The following is a 21,860-nucleotide window of genomic DNA, read 5'->3' as shown; positions in this document are numbered from 1 at the left end:
TAGGGCCGACTGTGAGTTGTCCTTTGTTCTCATAATGTCACAAGTCCATCTTATTTTTCGGTTGCTCCTTTTCATGATGCTGTCCTTTACACTCTTCTTTTTACCTCCATCATTATAATATGTACCCATCATTTGACTTTCCATTGCTCTTTGAATAATTATCAGCTTCAGTTTCCCAAAGACTATCCTGTCCCGAAGCGCATCATCGTACAACTTCATTGTAGTATTGGTGTTAAAAAGATGGACCTTTGTTTTAGGGAGTAGAAACAAAACTTGTGAGTCATTTATAGAACTTTGTTATATTCCAAAGGCAATCATTTCAATCTTCTCATTTCTTGGGCTATTTGCATCGTCTATCCAAGATATACTCACATATTGATGTATGAGCTCTACACATTGTTTATTCAATTGTGTATCATCCTGGAAAATAAGGTGTTTTTTTTTGTAAATCTCTTAGTTTTCTCCTCCCTGCATAGTTAGGCCAAAAAAAAAATTTTTTTTGTTTGGATTATTAAGGATCTCATTTTAGGAGACTTTAGTATTCTGGGACTTGATGAAATAAACACAGTATTCTTTGCAAACAGTAGAATTTGGAGGAACTCACCCTTCTCTGGGGAATCTCTTTTCAATTTGGACTCATCTCTGGATCCCTCCCATAACTGACAAACCCCTTTGGCAAGCAGGTATTATTTTTAAAACTACTTTTCTTGATATTAATAATGACAGGGCTTTAGAACATTGGGGTTTTTTTGTCATCTTTCAAGGGATATTGCATGATCTTGCCATGTGTATGAGATACTTTATTTCAGAAGAACATTTAAGGTAGTAATTTGCTCTACTAAATTAAACTATCTGTAGTCCAGAAACAAGCACAGTGGGATCTTTTATTGTCTTTAAATTTCAGTCAACTGTATAATTGTAAAGATGAGATGTAGGATATCACTTGAGAGAGCCTCCTGCTTGTTTCCTTCTAATAGCCCTGATTAAAGAAGTCCTTGAAGCATGTGAAGATTATTCTAGTAAAAATGTTATTGATGTTCTTTTGGTTGCTTTTTTTTTTTTTTGGTAATAATAAAATTTTCAAGATTTTCCCTTGCCTTTGGTATCTTTTCCTCCTTGAGAATTTACCTTGGCAGTTGGTCCTTCAGTGCTCTCAAAATTGCATCGCCTCTAGCATGGGCTCTCTGGGCACCTCTATTTCAATTTCTCAAGTTCTCTGTCTCCTCTCCCCCCCACCCTCCTTTCTCCTTTCCTCACTCCTTCCATCCACTTTAGTTAAGCTATTTTTGATGCTGTTTCTGCTTCCTCAAGAACCACACCTAGCATTAATTTTCTAGACCAAATGTGGTTGCTTCTTTTGACCTTGATGGTGAAAAATTTATTCAGGTCTTAGTACTTCATTCCCATTTTTTATCTGTCTTCACTTTGATGTACTTAAATGACCATCATACCTAAATATACTTTGCTTAGTTTCTTATCCAGCTTTCTTTAAGCTGTTTTTTTTTTTAACTCCTGTGCTTCTCTCTGTGTTATGAAGATATATGGCTCATAATGTTCCCCCATCCTTCTATGAACATATAAATGATGTTGCCCTTTGTTGTCATCTTTCCTCTTGGCAAGTAGGTCAGATGTTTGCTGACGAAGACAGTTTTAGGGTTTTTTCATCCCCTTTTTGTGGAAATTGATTTACATTGATGTTGATGTCCATTTCTGCATTCATTTCCCATTCTTCAGTTTTAATTACTTATTTAAATGGATCAAGTTGGAGTTATTTTAATTGCACTCCATATATTTTCCTCATTTTTGTTCTTTTAGCTTTGAATTAATGTTTTTTAATCTCATTGTTTAGAGGCATTTGATTCAGGAGTGATTCCTACCTCAGTTCTTGTTATACATAGCACCTTCTGATCTTTTTCTCAAAGAAAGTATTCATTCCCTTTCTTTCCCTAAGATGCAGATCAAGCACCATGTTCTTCATGAAGCCTTTCCTGATTCCTCCACCTCCTGATTGATTCCAAAGTACTGCTATCCCTCCCAATCTACTTTGTATTGTTATTAACTTTGTAGTTATGTGTTGTGTGTCTCTGTGTGTGTGCATGTGTACATATGTGTGCATGTACTTGTTACTGTCTCCCATTAAAGTGTAAGCTCCCTTGGAGTAGGGATTATTTCATTCTTGTATTTGTATCGCTGGGCTTAGTATAATACCTGACATGTAGGAGGTGCCTAATTAATACTTGTTGATTGATTGATTTAGTCATGTAACTTGTAACTCTTTGGCCTCTCATTCCTTACTCCTGAATGATATTTTCCAACTTTTTTTGGGTCATCCTCTCTCATTCCCATCTTTGGATTGAAATCACCATGTTTCAAAATACGTGTTGATTTAATTTGGCAAATCTTATTGAATTCTTTGCAGAATTTCTCTTCCACTTTTCTGCAATAGACGCTAGTCCGTTATCTGTTTTTTGTTTTTTTTTTAGATTGTCTTTTTACATATACTTTTCATAGCACTGCAATATGAGATAATCGAAGAAAGGTCCAAGAAATGATGTTATTTGTTTTTTTGGATGCATAACAAAACTAACTCCATTTATTTGTCTCTTTAAAAAGGAACTGTGTAATCCAAGTTTCCATCATTTAATTGTAATGTCTTATTGTTTGTTATCATATATTTAGAACTATAATTAGAGCTTTGAAAAGAACTATAGAGATAACAGTATAATATACTGGAAAGAATACTGTACTAAGAATTTGGAAACCTGAGTTCTGTTCTGGTTGCTGCCATTTACTGGCCGAGTCACAAACTGTGTCCGTTTCCTCGTCCATAAGTGAGATAATAATGCCGGCCTATGCCTACACCATCAAGTTGTTATGAGGTACAAATGACCATCAAGGTTCTTGGAGAACTGTAAAGTAATTAAGGTGGTGATATTATCTAGTGCAGAATTTACCAAATTAATTTAGTGTATAGATCACTTTGAGGCTTGAAATATTGATTAAAATTTAAAAATGAAAAATGTTGAATTTAGCAGTATGGCATGATGAGGTTAAGAAAATTTTGTAATAAAGAGGAAATCTGCTCCATTTTCATGCCAAAAATGACTATTAAGAATTTTTGTTAATAGTTATTTATTAGGTATCATTTATGTGAAAACTCTGCTAAATGCTGACCATGTAAAAAGAAGTGCAACATAGATCCTGCTCTCTAGTAGTTTACAGTAAGAAGAAGTGGGGGAAATGCATACAGACAGTTGGAAGGAAAAGTATATTTGAGAGGTGGGGAAAGGTATGACAAAGAGGTAAGAATGAGAATTAGGGAATGGTCAGTTAATCAGTTGGACTAGAACATAGGGTTCACCAGAAGGACTTTATAAATTATAGCTGGAGCCAGATTGTGGGAGGTGTTCAGTGGGAGGATCAAGCATGTGTGCAATTGTTAGTGCAGAGTAGAGAAATCACAAGAAGAACGAGGAATCAGAATGATTCCTTTTGTAGCTACGTGAAGAATGGAAACATTGGTGGATACAGACAGTTAGGAGGCTATTGAAAATCGTCAAAAGCCAAGGATATGAAGAATTAAACTAGAATGCGGGAGATGATGCACGATAGGAGGAATAACAGAACTTGTAGAGTTGTAGAGTTGTTTAGAGCAGAGGTGGGGGGTGGATCAGAGATGAACCTAAGGTTTTGAATTTGAATAACGAAAAAGATGGTAGTGCCAACAATAGAGAAATAAGTAGGAAGGGCTGATTCTGGAAATGGGAGTAATGGGGGGTTCCATGGAATGCAATTTAGTGGATATGGATATAGTCCAATTCCCATGTTTTACAGGTTAGGAAACTAGGGCCTCGAAATATGAAATGACTTGCTGGAGGTCATATAACTGTGACTTTGGCAAAATCAAGAAATGCAGGTCTTTTGACCCAGAGTCCTATATTATTTGACATACTGCAACATACATACACAGTGAACCATTTCAGAGTGAATGGGCAGGCAAAAATGTGCACCTGGCCTTATTTAGTTTCCACATCATTACTTAACAGTGGTTGACAAGAATAAAACTGCAGTACATAGCTACATAGTGCAGTCATGTCTTAATCTGTCATCATCAACCAGTGATAGTTGAAAGGTTGGAATGAAGATATATGTGGTTATTAAAAGACAAAACTACCCCCCACCCCCGCCCCATGCACACATCTCCCCTCAAAAAAAATGCAAGAAGAAATAATGAGTTTTTATAATTTGATCCCTTGATCAATGAAAAAGGGTACAGGTTTTTTCTTATTTCTTTTTTCCTTAACATTAAAAAAAAAACTCTTAAAGAAAAAACTAGAGTTCAAGAATGATTTGTGCCATCATTTTGAGAGGTAGATTGTTTTGGCACTGTGGTATGGTAGTATAGCTATTTTGCTAGTTTTGAGCACTGCCCATTTGAGGTTGTGGGTGGCGGCTGGACAAGGCCAGTAGAAAGAGGCCTGGGATAATATTGCTAAAGGTAAGAGATGATAGCTTTCTAATTTGTTCTTATGACCACTCATGAAATGCTTTTGTGTGCAGCAGCTGCAGTCTTGGTATCTGAAAGCCTGAAAGACCCTACTATGCCTGACTCTGCTTACAGTGCCCCTTCTCATCTCTCATTTCCTTCCTCCCTCCTTCCCTAACGTACCCAAGGCCTCCCAAGGCTACCAGATGCTGATGGGAAGTATTATGTTCCCATTGTATTTTCTCCCTTCTATCTTAACTCCCCCCTCTCAGGCCCCCCATAATGGTGATCATTCATTCACCTACCATGCCAGGTTATCCACTACCTCCTGTTCCAGATTTTCTTCTGTGTTAATCCCTCCAACTCCCAGGATTGTTCTGGCCGTTGGACATGATTTTCAAGTACACCAGTAGGTAGGAAGGGACTGTAGTGGTGGGTGATGGTGATTGAATGGTAAGAGAGGAATGTATGAGACTGAGGAAAAAACTGAATTATAGACACATGGAAAACTAATTATGAGAAGAGAAAAATAAATTTGGTTGTTTAATGATACTGATTACAGCCATTTATCCTTAATTATATAGCATAGTGATGTATTACTATTACTTGGATCACTTTAACTTTGTTATAAAGTTTTATTTGATTACAGCTATAAAATACATATACATATACATATATATATATATATATATATATATATATATATATATATAAGCAAGCTTAACAGGTCCATGTAAGGGTAAAACCTCATGTATATTGTTAATCTCAAAATAGTGCCTACTTACCCTCTATTTTGTGTTTTAAATTCTCTCTTATTTTAGGTCAGGGGTTCTTAACTTTTTTTGTGTCATGGACTCCTTTGGCAGTTTGGTGAAGTCTATGGACTCCTTAGCATCATGGTTTTTAATGCATAAAATAAAATATATAGGATTACAATGGAAAGCAGTTATATTGAAATACAGTTATGAAATTAAATGAGAATTTTTTGGAAGTTTTGCAGAAGTTACAGATGACATGTGAAGGCTAGCAGATGATATAGAAAACGTTTTGAAACCCAGAAATGCATAAAATATGTTGATAGTATTGTGTAATATCAACATATTTTATCTTTTAATACATTAATGATTCAGACTTCTTTGTTATGAAGGGGTGGCCAAAAATTTTGTGTGGATTTTCCAGATGGTAGGGGACACCATCCCCCAATCCCTTGTGATGTGAAAGGGACACCTGCATAGTTATCAGGGTGTTTAACAACAACAACAACATAAAAAGAGTCACATTCAGAGATTAAGTGAATCATTTGTCCTTTGGATGTGATGCCTTCACATGCAAGTGAATTGGATTTGAGTGTGGGAGGACGGTGCAAAGTCCTCAGCCTCAAACTCTCTTCTTCTGATCCATCTGGGTCCGTGGGCCAGATCTTTAACAGGTCTCAGTTTGACTGAGGGAACACCCATTCAGTGATTAAGGCTAGGGAGAAAATGACTCAGAGAAAAAAAATCGATCTGGGAGGGGAAGACCCTCAAGAATTTTTGGCCAAATAAGAGACAGTTGCTATTTACATCCACTCTGAGCCAGTCTGCCCAAACAGTGACCAAGTGGGTCTTGGTCAGGGACCTATTGTGGACCAGACAGTGAAAGTCAGAGTGATTGGGATTTAAGGCATGGTCCTTAAGAAAAAGTTTCAGTGATCAAAGATATTTCTTTGGGCAGAGCATTGTCAGGTAAGGGTATGATAGCTCTATGTGGACAGAGGGAGATAAAAGACCTGTGTTGCTCAGCTGGCCGGTTCCAGTCAGGTTCCCAGTGAGGCAGCTCCTCTTTCTGACAACAGAGGTTGTCAGTTGTTCGTTCTGGAAGAGGACCATGGCAACAGGGAGGTGATGTCATGACATGCGATTCACTTGCATGACAAATGTTGAAACTGGTAGATAAGGCCTTGAACTTGATTGCAAGACAGGCAGATATCTGGGCTGTCTAGGGAATTCTGGCAAATGTACTATATAAGATTACTTATGTGCTATACATGAATAGTATTTTTCATCTCAAAATATTTTTATAATATAGAAGAGATTTTATCCATCAGTTTTAGCCATTCTGAAATGTCTTCACAACATAGGTAGCAGTACTAAAGTTGGCAAATACTGTGTTAAATCTTTCTTTTGTAAATGGTGAAATGGGACAGAATGATTGTGTTATGCCTCATGTCGAATTAGATCTATATCAGTACTTTTCCTATCGGCTTTTTAAATTGTACTTTAGATGATAGAGGACTGAGAATGAACCTCTCTAAATATTTTCCATAAGAATACCAATTATATGGCAAGAAGATTACTTTGTACAGCACAGTTGCTTGGATGACTTTGGTTCTAAATCAGTCATTTTTAGACCACGCTTTCTGAGGTGGGCATCCAGGGGAGAAGGATGTCAAAATAACGCTTTACTTCACAATGTATGTCTTTACCTGCTGAAATTGATCTAACAAGTCACCTAGATGATGTCTTATTTACAGGCATCCCGGGCCAAAGTTTTACATGAAATTGTTAGTTTTGATTACTTTTGAATGCAGCTTGCTTTTTCCAACATGGGTTGTATGCTGATTGACATATTTAAGTTGAGGTGTTTTATGCCTTCTGTATTTACTCTTCATTTGAAAGTAGATTGGTTAAGATTAGTATTGGCTATTGACAGGAATGCTTCATTTTGTGGCCTTTGGCTTCATGGTTTCATTTCATGAACTTACATGTGCTGTGGCTGGGACATCTTGGTGTGGACTAGTCTTATTAGCATTGAATTTGGGTAAATTCGTTAAATATTTACTAAGCACATACTATATACAAGGCATTAAACTGTGTGCTTATATAAAAAGTTTTAAGAACATGATAGTCATTCTTGCTCATGGCAAGCTTACGTTATCCTGGAGGTGGAATGGAATGGGGTGGGCTGGCATGTACAGCATGAAATGGCCCAAAATATGAGAGATCCACAGAAAACAGGGATACAAGGTGGAGAGTGATAGGGGCACAATATTCAGGTAGGAGATGCTTTGTCATGGCTAGGAAACAGTTGATAGTCCAGTTTTTCTACAACATAAAGTTCATGAAGGACTGATAAATGAGAGTAGTAATGGGGGGTGTGTGTGTGTGTGTGTGTGTGTGTGTGTGTGTGTGTGTGTGTGTGTGTGTGTGTGTGAGAGAGACAGACAGACAGACAGACAGAGAGAGACAGAGACAGATCAGGCATTGTGCTAAATAAACACTTTAAAATTATCTCATTTGATCCTCACAACAGCTATGAGAGGTGGAGGTTATTTTCCCCATTTGCAGGCTGTGAGAGAAAGGAAGTAGTCAAAAACGAGATGGATACGTAAGTTCCTGGGTAACCCAGAAATGTATTGATTATGGATGGGAAGACGGAAGTTGGAAGGAATGGTGAATTAGGAGTGGGTCTAGATCATGAGCTTGGTATTGGACATGGCTGAATCAAATGATAGTAGAAGGTTGTAGACTGGAGTTAGTCAGGGAAGAGATGAATGCCTCTATATATCTGAACCACCTTATGTAATTTGCATGTTAGAAAAGAAGCCTTGTGTTTTGTGATGTGGGGGAGGAATATTGACAATAATACCATGATATTTTTGTACCTTGTTTTTTTGTTCATTTCTAGTCTTCTAGATCTTCTCTTCTCAACTTTCAGTTATAGTGTTGTTTTACATTGTAAGAACCTAAATTAATCTATGTAAATCTTTATGGATGTATGAAAGAAAAAAGCTGCTGTATTAATATTGAATCCTTTTACAGTTTCCTTCCTAACCTTTGAGAAGAGAAAATATCTGAATTTGATTTTCTACCAAGACCCATTAATAAATTTTTCTTCTTAATTTCTTCCAGTTTCATATTTTACTTCCTGTTTTTAAAGAATACAGGATAGTTTTAAAAGATTGCTCTATATATGTACAAAAGGAGTTTGAATATACTTGGTTCTGATAGATTTTTGCTAATCCTTTTAATAGCTTTCTTGTGTCTTTTGAATCATCTACCCAAATGGATATCTGGATATCCATTGAATAAATGGATAAATTTCAATTTATACATGTACCTGGATGAAAATGATAGATTCCTGGATTAGCTGCATGTGTGAGACTCAAATTGCCTTTTAGGTTTGCCTTTATATTATCAGAAGTTCATGTAACTTTATTTTGAAACAGTTAGTAGACCTCCAAAGAAATGTTGACATTTCATTTGGTGTTGACTGACCTTTAATCTCATTGTCCTTTTGGGGCAAGGTTCATATGATGATTTACAAAGAATTGTGCTGAGGTCTTGTGCAACAGCTGGCAAGAAATGCTGTTTCTTTAAATCTGTGTGGAAGGAAAAGTCTGCACACAGGTACTGGGAAACCAGTGAGGAATCTTGGATGTTCCTAAATACTCTGACTTCAACTATAACCTTCTACCTTTCCAGAGTAAAATGTTACAGAGTTTCTCTCTTGAACTTGGGGATAAAGTAGGATTGCTGTGGTTCTCACTTTAACATCGTGGACTAGATTGAAATATGCTCATTGAGCATATTTTGGGCGTAAATTTTTGGCCCTGTCTCACCTGCTTCTCACCTTCCCTTTGCTTCAGAGTGTTTTGAGTGTTCCAGGTTTTTTTCTGGAACCAGTAGCATTACTGAGTGCTTTGATGGAGTAGTAGCCTCCTAATTGAATTTAAATGCTTACAGTTGCCTAGTTCATTCTCTTCTTTGCATAGTAGTCATCTCAACATGATGATATGGCATTATCAACATTACCTCCCATGGTCTCTGCCTGCATCCAGAAATGGTATAGGAGGCTAATGAACCAAGACTTTGGGGGAAGGAAAAGGTGACACCCTTAGAAATGGAACCAATTCAGTTAGTCTTACTAGAGCTGTGGCTGTTTTTGTTACATAGATCTCTTTGACAGTCATGAAACTTTGGGATACTTTCTCTTAAATTAAAATATTTTAAATGTATAAAATTAAATGAATATTAAATGCACTGTTACATAGGATCATAAAAGAAGTGAGTAATTGAAGTACAGTTGTAAAAATGTTAAATAAACAGGTCCACATGCCTGGTTAAGAACCCAAGTACTAGAGAAAATATCAATGAAATAAGTTTGAAAGAGAAGAAATGATGATGAAAGACCCTTGAGTCCAGGCACAGGCAGTGGTTGAGGTAGCAGGAGCTTGAGTGACCCATTAAAAAGACCTTTTTATTGCTAGAGAAAGTGACTCCTGTGTATATGTAACTCATTTCTCAAAGGCTAAAGGAGTAAAAGGGAAGTATAATGTATTTGTAACCAGAAGACCTATGTTCCAATCCCAGACTACCGCTTTTACTAACTGTTTGACTTGTTCAAATCATTGACATATCTGGGCCTCAGTTTCATCACCGTGAAAGGAGGAGGTTGAACTTAGATGATCAGTAAGGTCCCTTCTAGCTCCAAAATGCTGTGGCTTGGGGCTTCAATACTGCATGCATGGATTTTTGATAATGGTCTGTGTATACTGTAGTTAAGTATCTAAACAGGGAGTCCAGAAATGGAGCTTTATTTTTTTCCCCCAATGAGGAAATCATAAAGGGATCTGTTAATAGAATTTCACTACCTATCTTCTCTTTTTGTAAACTCAGAGTGATCCTATCCTAATAATTTACTACTAGGTAACTACACATACAACATTAATTTGGTGAGTGTGTACATTGCTAATTAGCTGTGCCTAGTGCTGTGTTTGAAAGAAAGATTAATAGAAATTTATGAAATAATATCAAAAACATTCTCCAAAAATCCTCCATCTTAGATGATTTCATCTAACTATTATAAACAAAGAATATGGAAGAGGTTAATTTTTAAAATGTCGAAATATTTATGGATGCAGTTGTCTTCATTGATGAGTCACTGAGAAGTCGTCATGTTGCTTTTGGACTCTGCTGCATCCTTGAATGAAATGACTCAGCATTGGTTTGTATTTAATAGCTTTATTGAGTTTGGAAATTGAATGACTCAGGCTATAGGTCCCTTTACTTCCAGCTTCCAGCTTGGCCTATACTAATAAGAACCAGAAATATCTGGCATTGGATTTGTGTTTGGTTTTAAAACATGAATTACTATTTGTATTATATTTTTATGTGTTGTGTAAACCTCTGATCCCTAGAAGAAAGACTACTGGAGCAGTGAGTTAACTCAGGTATTAATCTTAGTTTTGTCTTTGGAATATATGACTTTTGTAACTTCCCAGGAGCACAGTCCTGTAGAAGAATATTGGAGTCATAAAGTTAGTTTCCAAAAGGCCTGACTTACTCTATTAGATGGATCCAGTCCAGCGTATTGTAAAATATTCTCATATCTGCAGGGGAATGGCAGAATGTGTTTAAATATATGGAGGCATATTGATCATTGAGGTTCTGAATCCTGGATCATGGATTTAGATGAGATCTTAGGGGTCATCCAGTCCTACTTTCTTATTCTGTAGATAAGGAAACTGAACTCAGGGATGGTTAAGCAACTTCAGGCCATATTCAACAACTGTTCTGAATATATTCCAGTTCTTTTAGTGTATCCATGCTTAATAGTCACAAGGTTTCTTGTTATTTTTTGCCATTTGGTCATTATTGTGTCTTTTGAGAACATACAGATAGCTATTTAGTTTTGGATCTCTGAAATCTATGACCTCAGCAATGTAAGTACTTGGGGTGATCACTTTGTCCTCTCTTGTCCCTGACTTTCCATAAATTTTCCAGAGAGGATACTTCTGTTGTGCTGGAGGTTTTCTTTTGGTTCAGTTAATATTTATGAGAGGAGTGTGACACCTTGGGCTTCTTAGCTCTTCTCAGTTGCTCTCGTGACATGCCTGAGCTGTCTTTTCCCATCACTCCTGCCCTTGAAGATTTCTTTTATCCCACTTCTCTCTTCCAGTTTCTCACCTCCACATACTGATCTTAATAATCCTAAAGATGAGCACTGGGTAAGAAGCCCTTCCAAGATCTCATGGATTTACCCAGATGACTTTTTAAAATAACTGGCATTTATATAATACTTAAGCTTTGCAAATTGTTGCAAATGTTCTCATTTGACCCTCACAACAAATCTGGGAGGTGGATACAAGATGTATTTTTAAATCACATTTTATACCACATTTCTAAATTTTGATATTCACAAATATTGTGAAATACTTTTGTGTTTGTGGGTATAGATTATATTTATTTGGGGGATTTTGTGTAATATGACAATAACTTGATGAAATTTCTGAGAATAAAGGTTAATTTTTTATTATGAACTTCAATAACTATAAGCAAAGGTAAGAAATCAAATCATGTGTAAAATCCTTAGCATTTAATCAGTTGTAACTAAATGAACTAACAAGTAAAAAAATTCAGTTGATCTTTCAGAGTTCTTCTGAAATTCAGATGAAGCACCTTTAGTATTGACTGTTGACTGTTTTTTTAAACTACACAAAATAGTGTTGGCTTGCACATACAGTGGCTATTTTCCACTGTGACACAGCAGATAGAGCATTGGGCCTGGAGCCAGGAAGACCTGAGTTCCAGTCTAGCCTCAGGTCCTTGATAACTGTGTGATCTAAGGCAAGTTACATAACTTCTGTTTACCTTAACTCTAAAATGGGATAATAAAAGCACCTACCTCTCAGGTTGTTATAAGGATCATATGATATTTGTCAAGTGCTTATCACAATATCTTTCACTTCGTAGGTGTTTAATAAATGCTTCTCTCCCCCTACCCCAGGGCAGATACCTCCAGCTGAGGTTTTTGTGCTTAGTTAAGGTAATAAAGCTAAGAACCTGAAACAGATAATATATTGAATTGTAAAAATTCAATTCAGTTGAATTTTTCAAATACAATTGGATTTTTTAAAAAGTGTGTAAAAGAGGCAGACCCAAGACAAATTATCAGTCAAGTTACTTGCTCACCCTTGGTGATGACCTTCCCCTCTTGGAGAGACTGTTCCTGACCCATTCTCCTGCTACCTTCTCCCCTCCTCCTCCCCAATCAAAACCGAGACCTGTTGCCAACGGTTCCTGTTTGATAATGAGCCTCTTGCCTAGCATTGACATTATTTTAGCACAAAACTTTTTTGTTTTTGACAACAAAATGTGTAGTTGAGATGTTAATACAAGATTGTTAATACAAGTGTTGTTATATATAGAAGAAAGGCACTTATTGGAGTTTTCCATTAAAGGAGAAAAGATTGTAAATATTTTGTATGCTCATTATAAAGTCATGTATTTTAGTCTAAGTGGTATGTATAATATCATTATCATATAAATAGTATTTAAATAAAAGTGTATTTGCTGAAGTTTAGGAAAACCATATTACAGAGTTATCCAGAAAGCGTTCTTTCAAATTTTGCAGTTAAGATAACTGGCTAATGTTAAGCAGGCTTGAAGCTCAGATCCACAATAAGAAAGAAGTTCAGTTTGCCTTTTAAGTACTATTTCCTACTTAAGTTTTACAATTTGCAAGTGTAGTTATAGCACAAGGAATCTGAGTAGTACATATGTTTGTGCACAGAAATACAAGTATATGCAGAAGAGGTGAGTGAGCATGTTACATTGAGGAGTATTGCTCGAATGATTTCAAGTGATACAAGGTGCAGAATTGGACAGAATGAAGGAAGGATGTTGTTTTCTGCCTAGACTGTTATTCAGTAGATGTTTTTAATATCTTAATTTTCCCTGAAACTACCTACTTACCAACCTGAAAAGTTTTTTTTAATTCAAAGCTTATCAAAATAACTCATGAGTAGAAACATGGTGAGAGTCTTTAACTTGGTTTATCTTTTAGATATTTGTTCAGCCCAATTCACCCAGAAGCAATTATTAGAGAATTTTAGTTCAAGAATGTATCTTGAAAATGGAAAAAATCTTAGTGATATATATCTATGAAATACTGAACCAAAAGACAGCACAAATGTCTTTCTAGCTCTCTTCTGGTGATTGTTGGGGAAGGATGGTGTAGCTTCTAATGAAGACCATGATGCAGATTCACTTCTTATTGAAGTGAGCCTCTTAAGAGTAGCCTCTTCACAGTAGTCATGTACAAGTTGGGAAGCAGTGTTTATGAAAGAAGTGTTAACATTTGGTATAAAATAACTTATAAATCAGGGGTCTAAATTTAGGGAATAAGCTCATCAATTCAAGTGAATTTTCTAGGTAATCTAAACTTCAGTGGATCTATGATCTCATCAATGTGGGTACTCTCTGCAGTCATGCATATTGTAACTAAAGCCAACCTCTCTAAAATGTGTCAAAACTTTTAAGAAATATGCCCATCTAATATTGTTAAAATAAAAAAATCAAAACATGCTTCCCTGGCTTCCTAACCAAAGGATACTGAACATAATTTGAATCATCATTATGAAAATCCATTGTTTCTTTTGAGATGTGAGGTTGCCCCTGCAGTGTATGGGTCTCTGTGCTCTGTTATTTTGAGTCTTTGTGTCTATAGAGAGTGCATAGGGTAGTAGAAAGAGCTTGAGGGACCTACCTTTAAATTCTGGGTATGATGCTCACTTGTTGTAGGACCCTGGGCAAGTCACTTTGAGCCTCAGTTTCCCCTCTGTTAAATGAGCAAATAATACTTGAATTGCTTATTACACCAAATTGTGAGGAGAATATTGTATTAACCTGAAAAGAACTATAGAATTGTAAACTATGATGTAGTTTTATTTTTGAAAAGTTTGGTATTTTGCTCTTGATTGTCACTTCATATTAAAGGCGTTCCTAAAGACTTAGAGCTTCTCTTGTGAATAAAATGCATGATCTGTAGTGTGACATTTATCTTGATTACTGGATACTTGTCTATGTGTGAGTAGGTGAGATTGTGAGATAAGTGCGATTAGTGTGTGGCTGTTTTTGAAGAACTAAAAACCACTTTAGAGATCATAGTTCTGTTTTAATAAAATTTTTCTTTTGTTCTTTGTCCTTTTTGAGATTGGGCCCCAGTTAATAAATAAATAAAGGTTTTCTCAGACTCTCCTTCCAGATCTGTTGGCCTGCACCTTTTGACCGATTATTTATGTTTGCATTTTTGGCTTTTATTGATTTTGATTTTTTTTTCCCTGTTTTCCAGGCAAAGTCTTGCATCTGTCATATGTGTGGCGCCCACTTAAATAGACTCCACTCTTGCCTCTACTGTGTCTTCTTTGGCTGTTTTACAAAGAAACATATTCATGAGCACGCAAAGACAAAGCGACATAACTTGGGTAAGTTGTTTTCTTGAAATCTCTGCAGACTTTTCTATTTTTCTCTCCACAGCTTCCTTTCCTTTGAATGATAGTATGAAGTTGACATTCTTCTCCTATACAATTCTACCAAACCTCCCTGGCCCCTCCAAAAAAAAAGTACCTTTCTCCATTGGATCGTTATTTTCTCCTTATTTTATAATATGTTGTGAGCTCTGTGAGCATTTCATGAGTGTGTACTGAACAGCATTCAGAAGTGGAGGGAGTGGTCATAAATTTACCTGATTTCTTTTTCAATATTTAAGTATACATTTTTAGGGTCTAATTTGTACATTCCTTGCCCTTATCCAACAAATTTTTAAAAATTATATTAAATTAATTTTTAACACTTTCAATGCCTTTTTTTAAACATATGAAATGTCAAAGCTTAGTATTTGCTTTTGGAGTTCTTTATATAGATTATCGATATAGATTATATAGATTATTATAATCTATATTACATATAGATTATTTAGTTATATAGTACCTTCATATGGCATCAAGAAAACAGCACATTTCACATTCTATATACCTGTTGGTAGTAATAATATATTCTTTCAGATTCTCGCACCTTCGCTTAGCTTCTGTGGTGTGTTAAAATGCAGAAACTTGGAAAAGTCTTTGTTTTTAGCTTGGAGATTTATATTGATTTGATAAAGAATGCCAATGTTTGAATCTTGAATTTATTCTCTGACTGTAGCTACTTAAAATTCTCTGTCTCTTCCTTAGGCAAACTTATTTGGTTACTTAAACATTGGCAGAAGAGATGCCTTCTTAAGAGGTCCAATTTGACACATTTAATTTATTTTTTTAATTTGTCATGATAGAAAGAAAGGAAACCTATGGAAACATAGGTAACTGAAGATGTAGTCTTAGCTAGTATAATTAAAAGTGTTTTTAGTCTTCTTTTGAGAACACTGTGGCATAATACTCTATTGGAAAGTCATCATTAAACTGAACACAATATGGTCAAACACTAAAATTATTACATGGTTTTATAGACTCAATGAGCCAAGTTAATATCCATGGAAATAGTGCTACTACCTAAAGTAAATATCCCATATATTCAAAGTGAATCTTTGAGTGAGCTTTTACAAAACTGAGTGACTTGTGTTTTTGTTTCTGAAAGTCCTTGAAAGAATTTAAGACAAATAGTTCATCTTCTATGTTTGACCTATATCTGTAAGCTAAGTAGTTTAAATCTATTTGTAGACACTGAGTATCTGCAGTTAGTATCAGATTGTATTTTAATATCCATAGACTGACACAATGTATAATTAAATGCAATTCCACAAAGGTAAGGAAATCGTAGTTGTAATAAAAATTTTTTATTTTAGTAAACGTTGTGCTTGATAATTGAGATCAAGAAAAAGGTACATAATTAAAATCTACAGACTATCCTCAAACCTTACATCATTTGGTCATTAAGGAAAAAATTAAATTCTGTCATCTACTCTGTGGCATTTTTATATTTGTCAGAATGACCCAGCTTGGAATTTAGACTGATTTACCATTTTTAATATAATTTATTTCAATACTTAAAAAGAAAAGAACATGTGATTTTGTTGGTTTGAGTACTAGAAATGTTGATAAAGGTCACATGTATCACACTCCCTTTTCTTCTTTATTTTATAGCCTTTGTGAGTGTCTGTGGCTAGAAAATTAATCATCTTTTGACCAAGTTGGTGTTGGATCTTGCTGGTTTCTATGGTCCATTATTAAAAGACCAGTACTGAGACTTTTCTAGTTTGGTGTAGGATTTGCTAATACTTGTTGCTCTGCTGTCATAGCCTTTAAAAACCTAGGGTCACTTCTAAATCACAGTATCAAAGAAGAACTTTTGAAGAGCTTGTGATGAATTTTCTTCTTGGAGTGTTCATTAGACAATTTACTTTGATTACCTTTTGTACCAACAATTACAGTAAAGGGAAATAGATTGAAAAGAAATTATCCTGTTATAAAAGATTACATCAACAGAATGTATGGAGGTGTTTATATGTGTTTATAGAATCAAAAATAAATTTTTCATTTTGGCTGTCATTGACATGAAACTGCAAACAGGCAAGCTAGAAATAGGCAAAATATTTTTTTAGATGGCTCTAACATCTTTTTCATTAAAGAGATCATGGTGCTATATAAATGAGTGTTATGATGAAAATTTATTGATACTAATGTTTAATAAAAAGATATGAACAGTCTAAAATATTTAAGATAGTGAAAAGACTCAAACAGAACTGTCCAGACCAAAGGGGAATTCTCTAATCTTATGGTCTTGTGTGCTTCCTATGTGAAAAAGATGCTAACTTGAGAGAGGCTACATATTTGGGAGATAGTTAATGTAATTTGGTGGTTAATTGGAAACAGAACTTGGCAAAAGATATTACATTATGAGATAATGAAATGCTAAGCATTTTTTTCCTTTGCTTTCTTTCCATATTAATCAACAAATATTTATTGAATTTCTATTTTGTGCCCAATACTGATGAAAGTAAAGCTTTACTCTCAGAAAACTTCCAGGTTAATTGAGGAACAAAGCATAAAAGTTAAAGAACATATAGGTTATTAATTTTGTGATACTGAATTATAAGTTTAGTAGTAATTTAGGGAAAGGGAGATGAATATTGGTTGGAGTAATTAGGGGAAGTGTTGCTTCTTGAAGAAACTGGAACCTGGAAATGGGTCTAATTTACATCAGTAACTTCTTCTTCAGGTACTCAGTTTTCTTATCTGTGAAATGATGATAGAGTTGGGGTAGGTAGTTGCTTCAGCCCCTTCCATCTCTAATATGCTATGAATCTTGAATGTAATAATGGCTAACATTTATGTAGCACTTACTATTTGCCAATAGTATTTTATGTGTCTTAAGCCATTGCAGGTCTTTCTCACTTTATCCACTGCATCACCTAACTGCCCTTAGATATATACACAAAGATATTTCAGAAGTAGACAGCTTTTAGAAGTTGAAATGTGCTCAGAACATGAATGAGTTCTAGCCAAGTAAATGATGTTACAGGCAAGGATTTCGCAGAGGACAAATTGAGTGAATTTTTGCGTTGTTGACATATGATATATTGTAGAAGTAATAAAGTACTTTAGAGGAGTACAGAAATGAATATTGAAACAAAAGAGGAAAAAGGAAATCCAGAGACATATATTCTTATCTATTTACTTTAAGCATTTTTTAAAAACTCTCCTAGTTCATTTGTGGGGATACGCCCGTGATGCTCACAAGTGCCCCTGCTAGAAAAAAGCATGACCTTTTGGGCAGCCCCTCTACTAGCAAGTCTCTTTCCAGTCTTAGCCAGGGTGAACCTCAGACGTCAGGCACAGACAGAATCAGAGCCTATATAAAATAAGACTTTAATGAACATATCATACTTAATATTATAATGGGAGGAATCATATTTTTAGTAGTCAGTAACATTGCAGAAAACTAGATTTATGTCCTTGACTAGTAGTAATAACATATAAGGCAAATATTTTAAATCCCTCTTGTATTCTAAGATGAATGAGTATCATAATTTGGTAACCCAGTGTTCATAGATGCATAGAATTTCAGGGTTGGACTCTCAGCAGCTGTCTAGGTCAGATCGTCATCTCACCTTCAGAGATCTTCAAAGATTCAGAAGTGCTACCTCCTCAACAGGTTGCCTATTCTACTTTTGAACAGTTCTAATAGTAAGTTCTTCCTGACATCATAAAAAAATAGACAGTAGTTTGACTAAGAAACATATCAAAAGAATCCAGTTTAAGTTGTCAAACAGTTTATTAGGTGCCTGCTATGTGTCAGTACTACCCTACATGATGTGGATGTGTCCTCAGGAATCTAGCCGGGAGGAAAAAACCATGTGCACATATACATATATGTGTGTGTGTGTGTGTGTGTGTGTGTGTGTGTGTGTGATAATGTATATTTGTAACATATAGTAAAATAGATAATTTTTGGAAGGGAAGCACTAACTTTTGGAGAGGTGGGGATTGGGAAGGCCTGATGTAGGAGATTACGTTTGAGTTAAACTTGGAAGAAGCTAGCAGGTCCAAGAGACAGGGCATAAGAAAGCATGTTCTATGCTTGAGGAGACAGCTGTGCAAAGGTGTGGAGGTGGGGGTTGGCCTGTTTGTTTAAGAACCAGGAAGAAGGCTGGTTTGGTTGGATCATGGAGTGAAATGAAGAGGAGTATTGTGTGATTAACCTGGGAAAGTCACTTGGAGTCAGGTTGTGAGGGGCTTTCGATACCAAACAAGTGAGTCTCCAGAGTAGTGACATGCTCACTCTTCAGGAAAATCACTTTGACAGCTTCAAAGACTAGCGAAGGAAGAGACTTGAGGCAGAGAGATCAATGAAAAGGTTGTTGATGAGACCATGGAAAACCTGATTTAAGGTGGTTGCTGTTTGAGTGGAGGGAAGGAAATGAATGCCGGAGATGGAGAAGTAGAATCCACAAGACTTGGCAATGGATTAGATATGTGGAGTAAAGGAGTGAGGATGAGGCTGAGGTTGCAAACCAGTGTATTTAAAAAATACACAAAAAAGCATTTATTAAGTGACATCTGTGTGTCAGGCACTATACTAGTAGGTGCTAGGGAAGAAGAATAAACTAAAAAAATGAACAAATAACCAAATAAATTGGTTATATTCTTATATATCAACTTTAAGCATTTTTTTTAACTCTCATATTTCATTTGTTGAGGTAAGCCTGTTGTCCTCACAAGTTGCCACTGCCAGAAAAAATAATAACGACCATATATTAAATAATAATAAATAATATATAACATATATAACATAAATAGTATATAATAATAAATAATAAATTAAATGGAATAAATAATAATGGCAGCCCTCTGGTCACGAGTCCGGTTTCAGATTTAGCCAGGTGATCCTCAGATACTGGAATAAATGCAAGTAAATGCAAAGTAGTTAAATAAAGGTTAATTGGATGGGGGGAGGGCACTGGCAGTTGAAAATTCAGGAAATCATGATTATAGAACGTGGTGTTTGAATTGCTTCTTGAGGGAAGGTGAGGTGAGGTGTAGAAGACAGGCGATGGAATGCCAAGTGTGACAAAGCTGGGAGTCTCCTTCATCAATTTAATGATTGAACCTGTAGGAGCTTATTAAAGTCATTGAGAATATGTAGAGAGGAGGGGACCCAGGACAGATCCTGGTGGGAAAACCCACTATTAGTCCGGAAGTAGTGGTCAGAGAGGAAGGAAAGAAAACAAGAATAGCCAAGAGGAGAGTGTGGTCACTATGGAGAAATTAAAAAACATGAATGAGAAAAAAATTAATTGTATCTGGCAATTAAGAGATTGTTGTTAATTTTGGAGAGAGAGGTTCTGGTTATGTGAAAAGGTTGAAAGGAGAGGAAATGGAGGCAGAGTATAGACAGATTTTCAAGGAGTTTGACTCTGAAAGGGAGCTGTAAGGCAATGACTTGAATAGGGGAGGGCCACCTGAGGATTTTAGGTTTATGCCCTCCCTCATCTGAACAGCTTCAGTGTAGTAGAGAAAGCTGTTGGGGACTTTGTGGTCAGACAGTACATGTTCTTGGCTTTGGTGTTGCTCTAAGTGCATTCTTTTGCTTTGCGTATACATCACTCTAAGCTCTGGGTGGATACTAGGTATTTATAAAAATGTACTGTTTCAGTCAATTAAGTGTCTGTTAATTCAGACCTCAATGTCCTTCCTACAGGCCTTTGTTACAGAAAGAGGCTAATGAGGTCTTTCAAAGGTAGAGGGTGGGGGGCAGGGGAGGAGAGTGGTATACTTAATACATAATGGTGCATGGAATTGAAGAGCCTTCTGAACAGATTTAGAGCTGTCTATAACCCGTTGTTCTCTTAAGGTGGTAGGTATCAGGACCCTTCATTTGAATGCATATGTTATGTTGTCAGATTTATTTTTGTTTTGTTAGGCCTGAGGGTATCTTAATGAGGTTTAAAAATATGCAGGTAATATAGTTAAAGAATTTTAAAACAGCTCACTCATCTGCCCACGGGATGACTGAGATAAGAAGTGCTGGATTTAAATTTAGAAAATTTTTAGTGGATTTCTTCTCATTCGTTGTTGATTCTTATAAGAATTCAGAGAGGGATAAATGCCATCTAAAGTTGATTTCTGAAATCTAAAATTGATTCTTCCATTCTGAAGCAAGTTACTTATGGTGATCTCAACTTTTCTATTCTTTGCACATTCATCATCTTGACACACATAGTGGGAGAGAGAGGAAAGTTCTAATCCTCACTAGCTAAACAGATCGATGGGATAGACCTTTGAATGTAAGATGTTTGAGTGGAATGAGGAGAAAGAAGATGCCACGGAAACAGGATAGCAATCAACTAGAAGTCTATGGGACAATAACAGAATTAGAGGTAGGGGGACAGAAACACAGTGTACTCTTAACCTTGCCTCACTTTGCCCAGATGCACATTGTGAATGAAAAACTGCTTCCATCAGCATTCTCACCAACAACAGATAATCCATAGCTTATACCCCCTAGCTGAGGTAGCTTACTTCACCAAGAGGAATGTTTGTTTTCCAAGTAGGACTTTGTAATTTTGATACTCCAAAGCAGAGGGAGCAGTCTTTATCCACCAGCCCTGCCCATATAAATGTTTCATATCTGGTATCTAGCCACACTGTAGATCCTCTGTTTGGAGAAGAATAGTCTTCACAATTCCTGTCCATTTTCTAGTCCTTGTTGCTAGCATGTGTTGTCTCTTAAGATTCAGTCTCTTTGACTGTTATGGAAGGAAAAACTGCCTTAGGAGGGAGTCGTTCCAGACTAGGTTGAAGGGCAGTACAAAAGTATAAGGCAGCAGTGGAAGTCAGCAACCTCATGCTTAGAACCTTGAAGTCATTTCATCAGATTGCATTGAGATTTAATACGGAATGTGAAGGCCTGGTTTAAATTTGAAAATATTCATGAAAGAAATTTTCAACAAAGAAACCTGTGACTTATTAAAAAAAATTAATAATCAAGTATCACTGAAGCCCTGTAGCTCGATTCTAGTTTGTCATCTCTGCTTCTGATGTTTATACAAAAAAGGATGTAGTTCTTTGAAAAATCACTATATATTTTTAAATTGTGACTTTTAAAAATCACCCACT

At 35.9% G+C, this 21,860-nt stretch overlaps 1 protein-coding gene across 2 annotated transcripts in view; it reads left to right on the top strand.

Moving 5' to 3' along the window:
• USP22 (ubiquitin specific peptidase 22) overlaps window positions 1–21,860 on the top strand; it is a 267,180-nt gene that overhangs the window by 95,308 nt on the left and 150,012 nt on the right. For both annotated transcript variants that reach the window (XM_072597603.1, XM_072597602.1), the window contains exon 2: window positions 14,600–14,732. In XM_072597603.1, the coding sequence (XP_072453704.1) occupies window positions 14,600–14,732 (133 nt within the window). The remainder of the gene's footprint in view (window positions 1–14,599; window positions 14,733–21,860) is intronic.

The sequence above is a fragment of the Notamacropus eugenii genome, chromosome 3, assembly GCF_028372415.1.
Source record: "Notamacropus eugenii isolate mMacEug1 chromosome 3, mMacEug1.pri_v2, whole genome shotgun sequence".
Classification (NCBI taxonomy): domain Eukaryota; kingdom Metazoa; phylum Chordata; class Mammalia; order Diprotodontia; family Macropodidae; genus Notamacropus; species Notamacropus eugenii.
Note: the sequence above shows the minus strand (reverse complement) of the source record. Positions and strands in the feature narration are given on the sequence as shown.